This window comes from Pelmatolapia mariae, linkage group LG17 (assembly GCF_036321145.2).
Source record: "Pelmatolapia mariae isolate MD_Pm_ZW linkage group LG17, Pm_UMD_F_2, whole genome shotgun sequence".
Taxonomy (NCBI): domain Eukaryota; kingdom Metazoa; phylum Chordata; class Actinopteri; order Cichliformes; family Cichlidae; genus Pelmatolapia; species Pelmatolapia mariae.
In genome coordinates, this window is record NC_086242.1 from 8,222,981 (window position 1) to 8,242,075 (window position 19,095).

At 39.7% G+C, this 19,095-nt stretch overlaps 1 protein-coding gene and 1 non-coding gene across 2 annotated transcripts in view; one reads left to right on the forward strand and one right to left on the reverse strand.

Moving 5' to 3' along the window:
* pdzrn4 (PDZ domain containing ring finger 4) overlaps window positions 1-19,095 on the forward strand; it is a 43,609-nt gene that overhangs the window by 10,222 nt on the left and 14,292 nt on the right. The window contains exons 2-3 of the mRNA XM_063460579.1: window positions 16,722-16,987; window positions 17,890-17,992. Of these exons, the coding sequence (XP_063316649.1) occupies window positions 16,722-16,987; window positions 17,890-17,992 (369 nt within the window). The remainder of the gene's footprint in view (window positions 1-16,721; window positions 16,988-17,889; window positions 17,993-19,095) is intronic.
* Window positions 8,213-8,285, reverse strand: trnak-cuu (transfer RNA lysine (anticodon CUU)). The gene has a single exon. It is a non-coding gene; the product is annotated as a tRNA-Lys (tRNA).

Here is a 19,095-nt window from a genome sequence, read left to right on the forward strand (position 1 = left end):
CCCCATCTCCTTTTTTTCCCTTTAATTTCATTGCCGGGAATTTCTCAAGCTTGCGGGATCATAATATCCACTGTGATGTTTTTTTTTCACGGCCTCCGTGTCGTCTGCTTGGCAGCATGGTGTCTGCATGTGTCTCGAAGACGCTGTTAGCGGTGTGCTTAAAAATGCAAATGGACTGTTATTGTTTCACAGTCAAGTGCGTTTTGAACCCACGGGGTGTATCCAAGGTCCAGGTGGTCTAGAGGGAGATTAGGTTACAGCTGGGAGATGGTGTTGAATTCCCACTTAACCAACTCGGGTTTAGGAGTCATTAGGCCCACTCAGAGCCTGGCATCGAGTCCAGTTACAGATAGAATAACACTAAACCATCTGCATAGTGGGGGGGTGTAACCATAAGCCTTATGCTGAGATGGGAAATGCCCTCTGGATGGCAGAGTGGCTGAAGCTCTGCTGTTGTTGTTGTTGTTGTTTGTTTGTGTGAATATATATTAAGAGGTGCTTGTTGTGATTAGGGAATGTGTGTCAACCAGTCCCACCAGCTTTTGTGCTGTAATACAAACCAACTCTCTGTACAGTTAAAGGCTTGTGAAAAAAGTGAAAAACAGAGTTCACTACATCTGCTGTTATTGCAATAACAGATAAAAACCTGAGGATGTTACGATCTGACGCTTCTCTGTGCATGCAAGTGCCTTCATGAAAAATTAACAAATGCCCAAAGTAAAAAAAGACTTATACGTATGTTTACACACCCGCCCGCGCTTATGGTCTGGACTTTGATAAGCGTAAGACTAGAAATCCTTCTTTTGGAAAATTTGTGAAGAGACAGGAATCCCTATTTGATAAAACTGCCACACTGGTGTGTGTCTATCTTTGTGAGGGCACTGATCAATGTAATGTATTCCCTAGCGTCTTAGCTTAACCTCAACAACCCCAGCTGTGTCTAACCCTAACCCTAACCTTATTCCAAGCTTAACCCTAACACCAAATCAGTGGGAAAACATGACCTTTGTTTTTTCCCAAGACGTCCAGTGATATGAAACAGAAACTGGTACCTGTAGAAACTATGATAGCTAGGCATGACTAGGCACCCAAAGCCCACTTGACTGTTAACTCCAGATCTTTCAGTCGTATCACTTGGTCTTAATCAGTTGAAAGCTTGTTTTTATTGTCATTGAGAGTAAATAAACTTAAGTAGAGACTGTCTTGTAAAAGGATGTTACCAAGATCTTTGAAAAGATGTTAATCATTTTTGGAAAAATACAGTACTGTGGAAAAGTCTTGAGCCACCCCTCATTTCTTCATATTGTACTTGAAAAGTGGGATATAGTTGTACGTAGGAAATACACCAGCAAAAATGAAGATACATTATATAAGGCCAAAACAAAATTTAAACAGTTCTAATAAATTTGAAAGTCAATATTTGGTATGACCACCTCGTTTCTTCAACACAGCCCGAGTTCTCTTAGGCAGCTGTCTTCTTCAAATGGTCTTCAGGAATAATTATCTGGGATTCCTAAAGGACATTTAAAGCTCTTCTTTGGATGTTGACTGCCTTTTATTCTGTTCTTTGTCAAGATGATCCCACACTGCTTCAATAATATTGAAGGCCAGACTCTGGGGAGGCCAATCCATGACTGATAAATGGTAAATGATAAACGCTGGTTTTTATATATAGCACCTTTCTACTCTTCCTGAGCCCTCAAAATGCTTTATACAAAATGCCTCTTTTACACAATCATTTTATTCAGTGCTTCATATGTTTACACTCCAATGGATGCATTGAGGAGAAACTTGGGGTTAGTGTTCACCACCCGAGTATATTTGGCATGCAAACTGGAGCAGCCAGGGATTGAACCACCAGCCTTGCAAATTGCAGATGATCTGTTCTACCTCCTTACTACAACCACCCTGAAAGTGAGTTCCATTGTGTGCTTTTCTATCCATGATGCTTTTATTGCATTGAGATCACTGTCATGCTGAAAACTGAAGCCTTCATGAATCAGATGCTTTCCAGGTGGTATGACATGGTGAATTGTAGTCTGATGGTACTTATCTTCATAATTCCATCAATATTGACAAGTTCCCCACTACCCCTTGGAGAAATGTAGCATCACAGTGTTTTACAATTTTTTTAAGTACACAGCATGTCGAGATATGCATGCTTTTTGGCTAATAGCTCTTTGGCACCTTGCTGGTACAGAAATATTATTTTACGCTGTCAAACTGTGTTAGCGTTGGCATTTTTTATAGATTTAACGAAAGAAATGTGAACAACTGGTGTGTTTTTGCAGCAGGCTTCTAATGACAAGGTGTCTAAAGATCTAAAGATACACAGAAAACTGTTTTGGTTTTTTTGGTTAAGTTGTTCATTATAGACACAACACTAATTCACCCCTTATTCATAGATCAGCATTAAGTGGCTTAACAAACAAAAATCCTTTTGAAAATGGTCAAGTACAAGGACTGGACTGAAAATCAGTGAAAAAGCTGAAGTCAATGAAAGACCAGTTTAAAAATTCCAATAAAATTGTTCTTTTTGACAGGAATAAATACAAGAAAGTGAAGGGTGAGTCAAGCTTTTTTCACAGTACTGTATAGGTCCACAAACTAAACCAGGGGTGTCAAACGTATGGGCCACAGGCCGGAATTTGGCCACCAAAAGTTCAAATCCAGCATGCCGGAGAAGGAAGGCATCAGTTTTGGATTTTTACACCAGGACGCTCATCATGACAGAGGCTGTCCTAGTGCTTAATTTCATCCGAGCATTAGGTCTGACTCATGAACAGTCATACAGCCATGCTACAAAGACCGTTTCACAGGCCAAGCCACCGTTTAACCACTTAGAGACAACATATGCATGAATTTCTTGTTTTAGCATTAGGTTAAAGGAACTGTGTTTCCAGTGTGTTTAGTTCAGCTCCTCTAAAGCTGATGATCAAGGCTCATGTTGTGGATGTACTTCTTCATGCAGGATACTAGAAAGCAACCCTATAAGTAATAACAGCTTTCACAACAGACCCCTTGTTGGGGAGAGCGGCCTTAAAAAACATTTTTCACTCTCTGTAGGAAAAATAACAAAGCAACCCAGTTTTTGCCAAGAGCTGCATTGTTCAAACAACTGCTTTTGTACCTTTGAAACAAATATAATATTTCACACAGCTACAGCGAGCCCTTTTCAGGCCAGGTCATAGATCATTTAAGGCATGACCTGTGCTGTAGTCGTTCTTGTGAGGAGAGATAAACAACATGGAGCAAAAAGATGAGTGAATGTGTTCTTACTCAGTGAGCCATCATTGTTACAACATGCTTCACTGCCTTGTTATTTAGAAACTCATATGAATCAGATATGCAACACATTTTGAGAAACAATGGTCTGATTTAGCGAGTCAGTTTGAAATTCGGCACAGCCCCAGCCACTAATCATCATCCGCCTTATATTATGTTGGTGGCAAACGTGATTAGATATTCACTCAGTCATATTGCAGACGTACACTCTACTGCCTGAAATGGTGAATACAGTTTAAGCCTTGATTAAGCTGGGTCGAATGAGGGGTAAATTGCACCACAGTGCGTCTCTCACTTAACTAACCAGCCATGCTTTTGGATGGAAGTATTTTTCATTGCTGGAAGGAGCTCTTCTCGCCCGCTCACAGCTAGTGAAGTGTGAAGTCGTTTTTCTTCCCCACCAAAGGGCGGACCGAGTGAGCTTCATGTGATGAATAATGCTAATATGTTAGGTGCTTCCAGTGTGCATAAACATGCATCACTTTAAAATGCAATAGGCTAAATTCGGTAGGAGGAGGGAAAATGTTAAGTTCACACTCTAGGCTTCTTTAGAGGAAAGAAAAAGACTTAATTTTATGCAAAAAGCAGCACATAAATCTTTGATTTTTACTGCTCCCCAGTAAAATGTTTTTACTTCCCAAGCTTTAACACTTTTGCTAATTATGCCCTCTGCATCCAGCTTCCTTCTTTTTGGGTTTTTTTTTTTTTTTTTTTTTTTTTGCCTTCAACCAAATTTTTGCCCATGTGAATAACTAAGACTCACAGCAAGTCTGCTTCAGTAATGATGCCTACTTCCTGAAAATCTCATATTTTATTTAAACATACATACATCACAAACGTCATGGCAAAAAAAATATTAAATATCTTGTTGTTAATCGCCAATCAGTTAACAAATGATGTTGATATTTTCTTCTGCAAAATCCTGCTTAAAAATCTACGTTAGTAGGGTAGATGTTTGTCGCTACTTGCTTCAGTGCTTCAAGCAACAAGAGGCTAATTTCCAACAGATGTCACAGTCAGCCTTGGATTTCTCTGTCTCTTAGCTGATAATGAATATGGTGTCAGTTCCTTGAACCTGTTAAAACCCTGACAATGTTTCTGTATGGCTAACCCATAGCTATGGGGTTGAGTACACACACGACAATAAAAACAAAAGGGTCCTCGAACGGAACATGGCCACACTTAAAGGTATGAGGCTGGACAAGTTCTATTTATTTCTTATCCCACATCATTTTTTGAAGTGTCATTTACTATACATTACATCCTTTAATCCTTAAAAAAATAATAATAACACTCATAATACTTAGAAGACTTAATAGTAACTAGTTTCCCTAAAAGTGAGAATCATAACAAAAACAGTGGTTATTGTTCAGTTTATAGGAGAAATGAGTCGACATTGGTTTGGAGAAAAGATTGGCCTGGTTTATGATTAATGCCATAAATATTAAAGTAGAAATGCTGTAATCTGATGACTTGTTTTGCTATTTGAAAAGGGCTTTCAAGGATAAAATTGTGAAAGAAAATGAGGCCGCTTCTTTCCAGCTGCTTCTTTCATGGGTTGCTCCAGCAGATCATCTGCCAGCATCTCACCCTAGCCCCTGCATCTTGTTTTGTCTCACCAACCCCTCTGCTTGTCCTCCTTCACTACAACCACAAACCTTTTCTGTGATCTTCCTCGTTTCCTTCAAAATCTTCAAAATGTGACTGGGTTTGCATAGTATTTAGTAACTAAGTGAAATCCAGACTCAACCTTTTCTAAATTTCAAAATTATGCACATACAGGAGTGTTGTTACATTTTCTCATACAGAAGTGTTACATGTAACCTCTTTGTGAACTCAACCGTCTGGATGAATTATTAGGGTCTAATCGGTGACCCCGAGAGCCTAATTCAAACTCATTGCTAGTACGTATCAAGGGGCTGGAGGAAGGGGCGCTCTATTGTTAAGCTCGGCTCGCTGGCTGTTGTTTTAATGGCAGATGAGAGATTAATGGCGATCTAATGGCTGTGGGGAGGACTCAGAGCAACAATAGAGTCCTGCTACAGTGCAGACCCAAGTACATTAGCCAGTCAGAACAGCTATCTGCTATAAACACACACGCGTGAAATACACACATGAAAATATTCACTTATCCTCCAGGCACCCAGACACATTCATATGTACAGATGCACGAGTTAAAATGATTCACACCGCATTTATTGATTTGTCAGTAAAGAAGTTTTGCAGTCATCCATCATCAGTGCATCCCATCTCATCACGAGCAAAACAAACAGAGCTAATTCTCAACCCGGCAACCCCCCAGTGTGACAAAAGGAGGCTAATTTATGCATTGGCGACATGGTGTGCGGGGAATAGGAGCGTGGCAGTGGGGTTGGATGCTCACTCTTGGATCGTGGTAATTGTGATTTGGTTGCTAGGATGTTGAGGGTAATGAATGTCTTGTTGATGCAGTTTGTCATAACCCGTGCCATCCCTGGCTGCTTGAGGACACAGAGCCTATTAGTTAAACACAGACACATTGGCCCTGCCATGATGTATGAGCCCACCATCTAGAAGGCATTAGTCATTTTATGAGAGAAAATGAAGCAAACTGCCAGGTTAGAGTAGGTGCTGAATAAGAAGCAAACCTCTTGACTCTTGCCACTAGCTTTTTTTAATCATCAGGTAGAAACTGAATGAAAGTATCTTTTAATTGAAGCTGAAATAGCTTGGATTGTCTCAGGGATGATACAGTAGGAGGCTGTTTTTTTGAAACTGTAGCTCACACTCTGTCTTATGAATAAAATATTTTTTCCCCCAAAACGCACAAAATAAGGCAAATCATGTTTCATTCTGAGGCTGAACCAGTAAGAAGGATCTGTATTCATGAAGCCTAATTGAAAGGAAGCCCGTCTTGCATATAGAAGTGGTACAAAGAGCAGGAAATGAGATGGTTCTTAATGCATTCCCTGACAGATGATAACCTCTGATTTCCCCCCACTTACATCAGAAAACGGCTGCTTGGGATGACAGTCACAAGTCAACACTCTCTGATGTCTGCGTGCATGTTTTACTGCTGGTGTTGGTACACCGGGGTAGGAAAAGATAGACGTGAGGAGCGAGAGAGGAGAAAACCCTTGAAATACTCGAAAAAAGAACAAAGACAGAAACACAGAGATATGCGGCATCTGTTTATAGCAACTTCGGCTATATAGAATCTATTTTTAACCTTTTAAATCAAATTGAAATGGGTTATATGTAGACAAAAAGACGAGAAAAACACCTAGACTACAAGATAAAGAAAATCAGTCCGCTGAAAAGAATCTAACAAATAAAAGTACTGATTATATCATATCAGCCATTATAAATAAAACAGAAGCAAACAACTGCTGTCAGTATTGTATTAACAGTAGGGAGAAATTGTGTGTGAAACCATCAACAAGTACAATCAAAAGAATATAGAGTACCATACAAATTTGTACGAGACGACTGATGGCAAAAGTTTGTAGGATTTTTTCTTAAAGCTGAATATGATATAAACACAATCCTTTTGTAAGTGGATTTTCTGAACTATTTCTTTATATTCATCCTCCATAGCTGCTCGTCAGTGCTCAAATGCTATTCGTGACAGTGGGGCTGCAAAAAGATGTGCGCTGATGCTCATGTTGACAGATTCGTGACTCTGTTATTTTTTTGTTTTGTTTTTTTTGTGAGCAGCATTAAACTTGAAATCCTCTCTAAATGACAGTAAATCACAAAGGTATTCAACACCCTTAAAAACTAATTTAGCGTGCACTGATGAGATGCATATTTGAAAAAGGTAACACCTTATCCTTCAAAATGTATCTGTATATGCAAAATCTGTATGCGAGGATAAAGCTACTAACACTGGAAGCGATTTCCTCTTCGCTTTGAAGTTGACGGCTTGTCGCTTGCGGACAGTCTATGTTTCAGTTGCCAAGGTAACCTTCTAATGTGTTTACTACAAGGTCATATGCTATTCTTCACAATCATTGGTAGTCACGTCAGTTGATCACCTGGAAGTAGAGAAAAGTTTATCTTAAGTCCTGCCCACTTCCTGTTGCCTGTGCTTTTTTACCTGTAGTTGCCTTAAAGCCTAATTTGTCTGTTCAGCAGGAAGAGCGCTCTACCTACAGAGAAAACTCCAATCTTATGACCCCCTATGAGCAAGCACTTGGCGACAGTGGGAAGGAAAAACTCCCTTTTAACAGGAAGAAACCTCCGGCAGAACCAGGCTCAGGGAGTGGCAGCCATGATCACCTGGGGGTGAAAGGAGGGAGACAGAATTTTTGCTACAGAAAAAAACAAAGAAAAGTGTAGACTGCAGCGCATGTCTCTGCTTTTCGTGTCATATTTATTTACTGTTTGTTTTGATGATTCTCCCCGTTACCAGTGAACTCCACTCTTGCTCCCTTTCCTATACTGGCCCATTTGTCAACCAATCAGCATTCAGCAGATGCATATGGGAGGTGTACTTGGTGAAAACCCCACTTTGCTCAATGGCCGAATGAAAATGTATACGCGAGCGGACACATTTACGGAACCTTAAATTACGCTTCGCAGAATGTCATTCACTTCCTATGGTCTCTGGTCACCACATCACTGTGAAATGCTTCCAGTTTGGATGTAGCTTAAGATTCTTGGTTTCTGTTTGTCAACTGAGCTGAATTAACCAATTTTATCAGAGCAGATTTTAGTGCAACAAACAGTTCCTGTCAAGTGAGGGTGGAAATGCAAAAACAAAACCATCGGAAAAGGAGGAAATTATGTAAAGAATTCGCAGCAGTCAACCATTTATATTGTTTTTAAGACTTGATGTCGCTTCAGCTCTTCATCGACAAACTGCCCATCTTGAATGTCGGAGGGTTTTTTTGAGATTACAAGGGAAAGATGGACCAAACTCTATCTTCTGTACTTAAAACAGCTTCGCCCAGCGTGGGGCTTGAACCCACGACCCTGAGATTAAGAGTCTCATGCCCTACCGACTGAGCTAGCCAGGCTACACCTGAAAACCATTACCAACACTTTCCAAGCGCACTAAGATCCACATGGATCCAAGTGATGTAAATTTGTGAGAGGGAAGGTCTGTGCAGACATCCCTGTGCCCATCAGTTTTTCTGAGTGTGCAGACTTGTCTGCGGAGACTTTACATTATACCCTTACAACTGTGCAAGTGCCCCAGGCAGCAGATATACACCAGGATTAACTACAATCCTTCATGTCTCCAGCTGTCCTTGCCAGTGTCCACAACAGATTGTAACCAAGGGTTAAGTCATCAAGATATGGTTGAAGGACTCCTAGATTGTACAGTTTTTCACAAAATAAATATTACAAGTTTGTGAAGTCTACAAACTCAGATACCTGCTGAGTTTTGATCCTTACTGACTTCTTAATGTTTAAAAATGCTAATCAATGCACTTAAAAAAAACAATCATAAGGGAAAAGGAAAAATAATAACTGTCTTTTAACTGTCCAAACAAACATAACAGCATATCTTCAGAGCAGAAAAACTCCATCTTGTTTAAGCACACTTGAGAGGTGACCATGACCCACGTTGAAGGGTTTTCAGTGCAGGATAAGTAGTTGAAGGACAAAAAAACCAGCCTGTTACTTTCAGCGATTATCATTAAACAGAGACACACGGAAAACGCCAGCTTCTGTAGTTTCTGCGAGACCATTTAAAGGACACTCCGCTGTAACACCATTTCCACCATTTGCTCCCTGTGAGGCTAAGCTCCAGCAGCAACAAGCCAGCGTTGTGAAGAGTGTTTCCTTGAGGAAACACAGTCTAATCTTCAGTGCACAGGCACTGTGATGTGGAAGGGAGTGACCTGAGCGGGCTACTTAACATCCGTCCCGACAGCAGCTTTTTAATCTGTTTTTCATGTTGTCATGCCATCTTCCTCGAGCAGAACTAATTGGTTGTTTTCGCCTGTTATGCAGGAGCCAACATAGAAAAAAAAAATCACTGAAGGACACTTGTAACAACTTGTATGCACACTCACAGGCACGGACACGGATGCGATCGCAGGTGCAGACAAGTCCAAGCGGGAATTGCTCGACTCAGTTTGACAAGTAAGGGTCCTAATAAAAGCATGAAGTGAAATCTCCTTGAACTCTTAGCTTATCACACACACACACACAAAATGCCCCCCCGCCCCCTTCCCGGTCTGCCTCCCCGTCTGATTTGCATTTTGGTTAACACTCTAATTGCCTCTCATTAAATACCTTGTCACTTTGATTAATTGGTGTGATACAGAAATGTAAAACAGCAGAGCGGTACAATGCATAGTGAACAGTTTCTGATTGGAAAAGACGAACAAGCCCATCTAAAAAAAAAGCAAAAAAAAGCACAGGGACAATAAACAAAGTAAATAAAGTTTTTTTAAAGAATCAGATTTATCCTGAGCTTCTCCTTCTGAAAGAAGGCCGTGCTCTAAATGTTTCAAACCTGAATTGTTTCTGGTTTGGATCAGTGCAACAATACACATTCATCTCTCCATGGACAGCTATTAAGGTGACTATAAGCATGTTAAGGTGCCCTTGAGCGCATCCCCAGCTGCTACAGTTGGTCACAAGCCAAAACAATTGGCCTGAGTTGGTAGGAGTAAGCCATTAAAAACGTGCTTGCCATTTCTAAATAATCAAACATAAAGTTGCCTTTTGTTAGTTGCTTAGACTGAATTAATGATAATAAAGATGGTGGAACAGTTAATAGTTGGGTGATAAGTTTGACTTTAACACACTCTGCAGTCACTCAGTGAGAAAGTGTGAGTGTGCTTTCATTACCTGACGACAAAGGCTAAGATCACTGAAAAAATTCCTGCTGTGACAGAGAAACAGAAAATACCTTGGAGCCAAAATATGAGGACCACTCATCCAAACGCCTTCACCCTCGCCAGCACACTTACCAAGTGTGAAGTAGATTGTATGAACAGTGCATGGTGAAGGACAGACACACAAACGCACAGGGACTTCCTCTCTTACATTTATTTTGCTAACAAAGGAGCTACGTGCTCAGCACATATTCTCTAATTAAAAATAGGTTAAAAATAATCGCAGCAAAACTCGTCTACTTCAGAGAGTCATCGCACTCGGCTTGAAGTTGGCTGTGACCGGGCTGCATTTGAACTTAAGGCGCTCTGTCACGTCTAAAAGCTCTACAGATTCTCTAATGGCTTTAAAGTGGCAGCTTTTGCATGCTGTGTTTTTTCTTTTCTTACTTCAGGGCACTTTAAAAGTTTTAAGGAAACTAAACTTGACCATTTAAAACTCAACTGCTTGGTTTTTCATTTCACATAAAAAGGCACTCACGCTCTGAAAAAACTGAAGATCACTCGATCAACAAATGATCACTTGCGATTGGTTTTGAATTTGAGAGAACAAATAGTAAGGCAAGAAAGCAGTGTTGTATTCACCATGTCTGTCAAGGAGTATCGTGAACAGCAAATCATAATCTCCATTTTTAAACTGATATTAATCATTGTAAGAATTGTGTTCTAGTTTAACCAAAGTAAAACCTGAAGTAGTTTACAAATTCTACAGCTAAATACAGTTAACTGTTAACAGGTTCACTTCCAGGCTAAACTTCCAAGTGTATCATATCTCATACATTAATTTTTGAGTCCTCTACATTATTTATGTGAATTTTTCTATTCCTGAAAAATCCGATGTATGCATACAGACACATGCATTGCTACTATGATTAATTATGATTGCAGTTTTAATGCAAATTAAAACTTATGCAATTTTTTAAATTTATTTATCTGATGATTTGATAAACATACCAGCTTCCCAAAATTTGAATTTACAGGCAATTATTTCATGGTTCAGGCTTTACGGGGTTAACTAACCATAGACTGTATATAAAAGATGGATGTGGCTTGACTGGAAAAAGCTCCATGTGCTTAGTAAACTCTTCTTGAACGAGATTTTCAAGTCTTATTTAATACAACATGGAATTTCTTTTTCGATTCATTAACTATTCAACCCCAACCAGTTGCAGCAGATGGCTGCCCCTTCCGAGCCTGGTTCTGACAGACGTTTCTTCCTGTTTAAAGGGGGTTTTTCATCCTGCTTTCCCACAAGTGACATGGGCTCGTCAGAGTCTTGGGGTTTTCTCTGTATTATTGTATGGTCTTTAAAATATAAAGTGCTTTGAGGTTACTGTCGTTGTGATTTGGCCCTATATAAATAAAATTGGATTGAAAGGGTTAGGGTGCATAAGCAGTGGACTTGACTGAAAAGCTGTACGAGCGTGCAAGGATGCTTAGTTTCTCAGTAAAAAGCACTTGTAACATCTGATTTCAACAGATTAAAATAGAAAAACCAGTAAGTGGTCTAAAGTTGGCTACATCCATTTTTTATATACAGTCTATGTATCTGAGCCTTCGCGAAATGAGTCTATATAATGTAAACCCTTAGATGATAATATAACTCAAGGCTTTAGAAAGGCAGATTCAAATAAAGCTTTATTTAATCCCACACAGATTTGTTCTCCTAGTTTTCCCTGGTTGCTTGTCATACATGCATCACATCTTATTCAGTTGGCTGAGCATATAGCTCACCAGTTGAACAGCCTGTCACTCAAATGTATGAAACCAGGAGCTTCTTTGCTTCTGCAGCACTAGGAGATATTGCATGTGTTTTATTATTGACTTTTATTATTGAAATGAGACATTTGACAGTGGGCCCTCTTGAATCATCTCAATGCAACAAAAGAAGAAAGAGAAATGAGATTTGGCAGATTACCAGGGCACACCACCTGCGTTTCCTTATTCATCACAATATGGCAATTTCCATGAATGTAAAAGCAGTCTTGCATGCATTCAGCTTAAGTTCACAAAAATTGCGATCATGATCTGATCAAAAAAAAGAAAACAAAAGAAAGAAAAAGAAAATACTGCTGGTGTTGAGCTTGCATCTCTTCGGGGGCAGATGAGGTCAGGGTTGAATAAATGGAGGGGGGGTTCTTTTCAGCAGCTTATTGTTTCGTGGCCCATTGTGAACTTATTCAGTAGAAGATGCTGGTATTATTCAGTCAAACGTGGTTGCAGCAGCCATATCGTAGTGCTGTTTAAAGTCTGTCTGGAGCTAATGTAATGCTGGAATTGTGTGTGTGTGCATGTCTTCTCTGTGTGTTGGCTTCCATTTGCTGACAATGACACCATATCTGTCAGATTTAGCTATGAGGCTGAGTGCTTTCCATCTTATCTCTGTGCAGCAAATACAACCATTCAAAAGTACAGCTAGACGCAAGCTCACCCATAGAAACACTTGCTGGTATCGCTTGGCTTTTCTTATCTCTCCTATTGGATTTCAAAAGAGGAAACAACATTTAACCATCTTAGTGGCTAACTGATAAAACCCTTTGACACATTTAAAGGGTTACCAGACATATAGAGAATATTAAATGCTTTAGGCCAGATGCTGTGCTACTTTCAGCCCGCTCTCAAGACATATAACAATCATTTCTTCATCATGGTCCACTAGCAACCCTTTATAGGCAACGGTGTGTGAAATGCCTGCATCAAAGGCAGCAAAATATTACAGATAGCTTGGAGGTGAGGCTTGATAGTACCAAATTCTTTCTAGTCATTAAAGTAAAATATCAAAGCAAATTTTAACAATTCAGACTTGACAAAGAAAAGGGACAGCTTACTTGGACTAAAGTAAGTCTAGGATAACACTGATATTCAATTCAATTCAGTTTTTGTTATATAGCATCAAATCATAACAACTGGTGCCTGAAAAGGCACTTTATAATGTCAGGTAAAAACTACAATAACATTAGAGAAAAACCCTAAATGAGCAAGCACTTGGTGACAGCGGGAAGGAAAAACTTCCTTTTAAAAAGAAGAAACCTACAGCAAAACCAGGCTCGGGCCATGTGCCGTGACTGATTGGGGGTGAGGGAAGGAAGACAGGAAGGGAGAAAATGCCTTGTTGGTGTTAGAGAAGAATGGCCAGACTACTTTCAGCTGATGGGAAGTAACAGTTATTTAAATAACCATGCAGAATATCATCATGCCTGTGCTTTAACCAGCAGAACTCCACACTGGGTGCCACCCTTATCAGCTGAAAACAGGAAACTTGGACAAAAACAGAAAAATAGAAAAATGTTGCCTGTTCTGATTATTCTTGATTTGGATGTTAGCATCAGAATTTAGTGTAAATAGCATTAAAGCATGGATTCATCTTGCCTTTTATGGGCGTTTCAGGCTGCTACTGGTGGTGTAATGATGTGGCGGATATTTTCTTGGTACACTTTAGACCCCTTAGTACCAATTGGACATATTTTTAGGCACCACACCCTACCTTAGTATTGTTGCTGACCAGGTCCATTCCTTTGAGGTCAAAGTGTAGCTCTCCTGATGACTGCTTTTAGCAGGACCATATGCCATGTCACAGAGCTCAATTGGTTTCTTGCACTTTGCTGAATCTATGTCATCAAGAATTAAGACAGTTCTGGAGACAAAAGGGGACCCATTGATAGCGAGACGTATCTGCTGGTCCAAGCCATCTGAGAAGACAGCACTAGCTAAAGATAAGCTAAGCTACATTTTCTTTACTAATTACAATTACTCAAAAATCTGTATTGATGCTGTAATTTGTTAAGACATCAGTTTGTTATAGCAACAGACAGCAGATAATTTCAAGCATACTTTATATAAAAAGTACATATTAAAGATATCTTACTAATTACCTAACTATTGCAGAATTAGCAACAGTAGCAGCATCTGCTACTCTATAGAATTTGTTTGGCACTGTTAAGCTACCTTGAAATAAATCATTTAGATATTATATTAGAAATTAGATATACAGATATCTTGATATTTTATTTTCATTCAATTTTAAGTTTTGAAACTTTTTTTTTCTATTCATAAAATGAAGTTTGGAAAATGGTAAACCTTAAGTACAACTATAAAACGGTCAAATAGTAGGCTTTTGATACTTATTCGACTTACTGATCAACTTATTGCCCACACTGCGCTCGCTGAACACCTAAAGAAACACACACATGAACTACAGTATACAAAATTCATTCCACTCCAGGTGTAGCAGACCACTTTGGACCTCGACCTTTCGGGAAGAATGTTTGGACAGAAAAGAAGCTTTAGTTGAAGTCTACTGGGAACTCTTTTTATTGGCAATGATAACCTTTAACTTCAGAAGTATATGAAGGCTCTGCTTAGATTGTTGGTTCATTACAGCTGTCCCCATGGGCCTCCTTGAACTGATGCTATTTTTAACACCATCTTGGAGCTTCTGCGGGTCATATAGATGATGCAATGCTGTAATATTGTCTCTTTGTCACCTTGGTCACAGGAGCATGCTTCAGTAATGAGAAAGGGATCTTGTCATCAAAATGGAATTACTGCTTCATATTGATGGAATCTGCACGCCTATATATGTCTTAATACACCTAGTGCTTATGGATGCACTGCTCCCATATATGCTTATTCACGCCCCCACACACATACAGATAGAAAGGTAGATGCTGTGACTTAATTAAATTCACAAGTTAAAAACGCATCAACAGCAGGGAGCTGCAAATACGCAAGAAAAAGAAATACATAAATTTACTTTGTGACTCAGAAAATGTCTCCACAGCCCACATCTTAATTGTCTCAAAGCTTTAAAACATTTTTCGAACTTGTCTGCGTCTCTTTATCTCCTCATTTGTGGCTTAATTATCCCAAAAGCCATAGATTTAATGCATATGATCTTCAAAATGTGCGATTCACAAACACTTGCAGACAAACACACACGCACGTAAAACCTACACGTTCTGAGTCATTATCCCCGGTCTTTGTCACATCTGCTGGCTATTAATCTGCGCCCATTTACCTCCTCAATAGTCAGATTGAATAGAGGAACAACAGCAGGTAAACACGCCGGCAGGTGTACCCGAACAAACAGTTTCGGCCTTACAGAGCATTCCCACTGATTGGAGATTAATGTGCCCATCTGGACCTCATTACAACTTAAATATGTGATGAAACTTTCTCGACACGTTCTTTAGGATGAGCATAAACAGAGTAAACCGGGACATTTCAGTTACAGGTTTTGATTTCAAAGGTGTAGTTGCCAGGATTTGGTGTGTAATGATGAACTTGTGTTAGTCCTAAAAACGGCAACAAATGTCACATATGAGTGCAACATAATAGCAAAAACCAGTTGTACAAAACACAGATTTTGCTGCTAGTGAGCACTTCCCAGAGAGTCGGTTGCTTGACCAATGCTAAATGTCAGCACAGGTCAAAATTCTGTAGGTCAATTCAGTAAAAGTGTTAAGGTGACATTGAGCTCATTAAAGAAATAGGTACATAAGAATATACAGAAACTGTAGCAACTTGACTGGATCAACTGGAGGACCATACGTTGTTTCTGTGTTTCATTTATTTAGGGTTATAACAATTCTCCAGACCCACAGATTGCTTTGGTTTATCTTTAAAGGAGATCTTTACACTGTTTACACTCCAAGTTAAAGCACAAACATGGTTTCGGCAGATCTGCAACTATGGCAACTAAAAAGAAATAAGTTGTTATATATTCATTCAAATTTAAATTAAAGATGTAAACAAAAAAGTCTCAGCACTCACAGTGAGACAGTTCCTTGTTCAGCCAGCATGCCTAAACCTCTACATTATAAATCATTGAAAAGAAAAACAACAAATTTCCACCCATAGGGTAGGAATCACGACACTTTGGTAATGAATTTTTACCAGCATATCTGTTCTCAGTTGCCTCTCCTGTGGCTCAACATTTTCTGATCTTGCGATTTAAGAAAGTGCTACTTGCTAAAACTGGTGCTCCCAGTGGGGTGAAGTCTACTCACTCCACTTTGCTCATTTCCCTAAATCATTATTATTATTCTGCATCTAATGGGCCTAATGGTAGGGATTCAGAGTAAATAATGCATCTGAGTTAGACTGATTTGCAGAAGAACATGAGGCAAAACTACCCATTAAAGCATGCTTAGGGAGTATTCTCAAAAGCATTCTCTGTATTTTCTAGTACAGTCTCTGTGGATTTACTACCAGCTGAAAGGTTAGCACATTTTTGAATAACTGGTCAACAGTTAAAATGTTTGAACCTGCTGGGAAAAAACAGGAGAGTGCTGTATGTAAGGTGCTCTCGGCATCAAGAATTACAAGCAAAGTGCCCTTTATAAAAGCACTTAACTCATGTGGTAGTTGCTTCATTGTAAGCTCTTAGTGCTTAACTGTGGAGAGTTATAGATGTACTGGGATTTCCAGGTGTGAATGTGGAACCAGTTGCAACTGAAAAGAGCGTGGATGGCTGTCAGATGCATCCTGGATTAACAAAAAAACACTGGGATCTTAAATACAAGGCTTGTTTTCTTTGCTTTCTCACAGTGACATATTGCAAGACTCACTTACTGAAACTATTTGCTTTCTGTTTTCCCCCAGGTGAATGGTTTGGCCAAGGTTGAACATGATGAGGCAGTGGTGGAGGCCATCAGGCGAGACCCTATCGTTGTCCAGGTTCTCCGACGTACCCCCACCAGAGCCGCGGCGGCTGTCGTACAAAACAGCACCAGCTCGCCGCAGGATGTGTGTGTGGTCGATGTGTGCACGCAAACAGACATCACCTTTGAACATATTATGGCACTGGCCAAGCTTCGGCCTGCTACCCCACCAGTCCCTGACATTTGTCCCTTCCTGCTGTCTGACAGGTGAGAGCAAGCATTTAGGTAAAGGTAAATGAGTGTTAATGTTACACAGGATGGAGATCCTTCCTCTAAATGTTTTTAACCACAACTAAGGAATTATATTCTTCCTGGCCCAAATGAATCTGAAGCTTACCGGAGGTTTCAACACCTTTTCTTTCATTTCCTAGTAGCTATTAAGCAGCCGTATCATGGTTTGGAAACCCCCTGGAACGCTAAGTACTCTGATATCATTATGCAGAGCCAAACCCGCATGTAATAATTGCTTCGGTGTGCTACATCCATTTTCTGTAATGGGACCTTTTGCTGGGCAATTAAAAGCCAATGGGCTGATAGAGCAGGCATTTTGATGCTACATCCATTCTGTGGCTGTTTACAGGGCTTGGCTTGGCAACAAATGAAATCACTTTGTCCCATAAAACTACGAATATGCTAGTCGTGGTCAGTGATTACAGAGAGGCTGTTACATTGTGACAATTTTGCAGAGGTCATGGCTTTATGAGGGCAATAGTTGATTACCAAATTGCTTGTTTGGAGTTTTGTGGTGAAATGAGAACCACAAAGGACCCCCTGGTGATCCTCTAATCACATGAGCCAAGGTGTGAAAACCTTTGTTTGATTAGAGGATCACCAGGGGGTCCTTTGTCCCTCTTTGGGGGGACACTCCCACTGGGTTTAAATCTGGGACTCTCGGCCATTTGACCTTAGAACTGAAGAAGCTTCTCGGATGAGAGGTGAAACGTCTTCAAGCAACTTAAAGAAGTCCAGTCACTTTTCTTTGCAAACTCCTTTGACTCTATTTAATGATCTGACTAAACCGAAATAAACTGACTGCCATGAAGCAAAGAGATAACCAGCACATATTTTAATGATCTTTCAAAATCTACTTTTTCTTCTTTTTTTTCTAGCTGTCACTCAATCCACACCATGGAACATGAGTTTTATGAATGTCCAGAGTACCTGTCTAACACCACAGCAGATGTGGAGAGGATCGTAGAGTATGAGTATGAGGTACAGTCTTGCATCATCTTTTCAGTGATCACTCTTAAGAGTGAGTATGTGTTACATTTTTTCGAACCAGCCACTGTTAGGGATTTCTTCCTCGCACCTCACATACACTAACTTCTTTGCTAAAAGAAAACAAAATCACCTTTTTGGTTGAACCTACACCAAATTTACAAATGAAAAGGACTTAGTGGAACAATAAGATAAAGGAAACCTTGCATCCTTTAGACGAACAAACATGGGGATAATATATGCTATGAAATGATCCGGATGGACAACCTATAATGAGATAATCTGGCAGCTAGCTAGGCTAGACTGTTTAGGTTAGGTTTTAATTTTACGCTACAATTCTAGGAGTCCATAGCACTAGCAATAACACAGCCCTAACATTTACTTTTACAAGATCAAATTTCCATTATGAGTGTTTGTGTACAACACTGAATTCAGTTATAACAAAATGAAAGCAGTTGCCGCCTTGCAGTGCAATAAAGTAATTGTTTAACTTAATAGCAAAAACTGTAGCAAAGTAGACAAAATCAGCTAAAAACAAAAACTGCTGTGAACTCAGACATGTAGATTTATTTACACAAGTGGCCAATCCTGCTATACAAGTACACATATAATTCTTCCATAGGAATTAGGTGGGTAAGTAAGCCAGGTTCTTTACTACTACAGACCTCTGAAACAATGCACTTTAAACATATGATATCAAAGTGGTAATGATTTGGGTTTGCTTTGCAGTCACAGGACATGGGCACTTTGCTGTCATTGAGTTGACCATGAACTACACTGTATGCCAAAATATTCTTATTCTGGAATCAAATGTGAGGCTGTCTAAAACTTGGTCCTGCAACAGGGCAATAATCCCAACAGCAGACCTACGAGAGAATAGCTGAAAAAGAAATGAATCAAGGTGTTGAAATGGCTCCGTCCAGAGATCAACCTGACTGAAATACTGTGTATGGACCTTACAGAACAGTGCATAAACACATGTCTGCAAACCTTAATGAGCCGAAGCAGTGCTGTAAAGAATAGTGAGCCAGAATTCCTCCACAACAAAGTGAAAGACTTATAAAATCACACAGAAAATGATCACTTCAAGATATTTC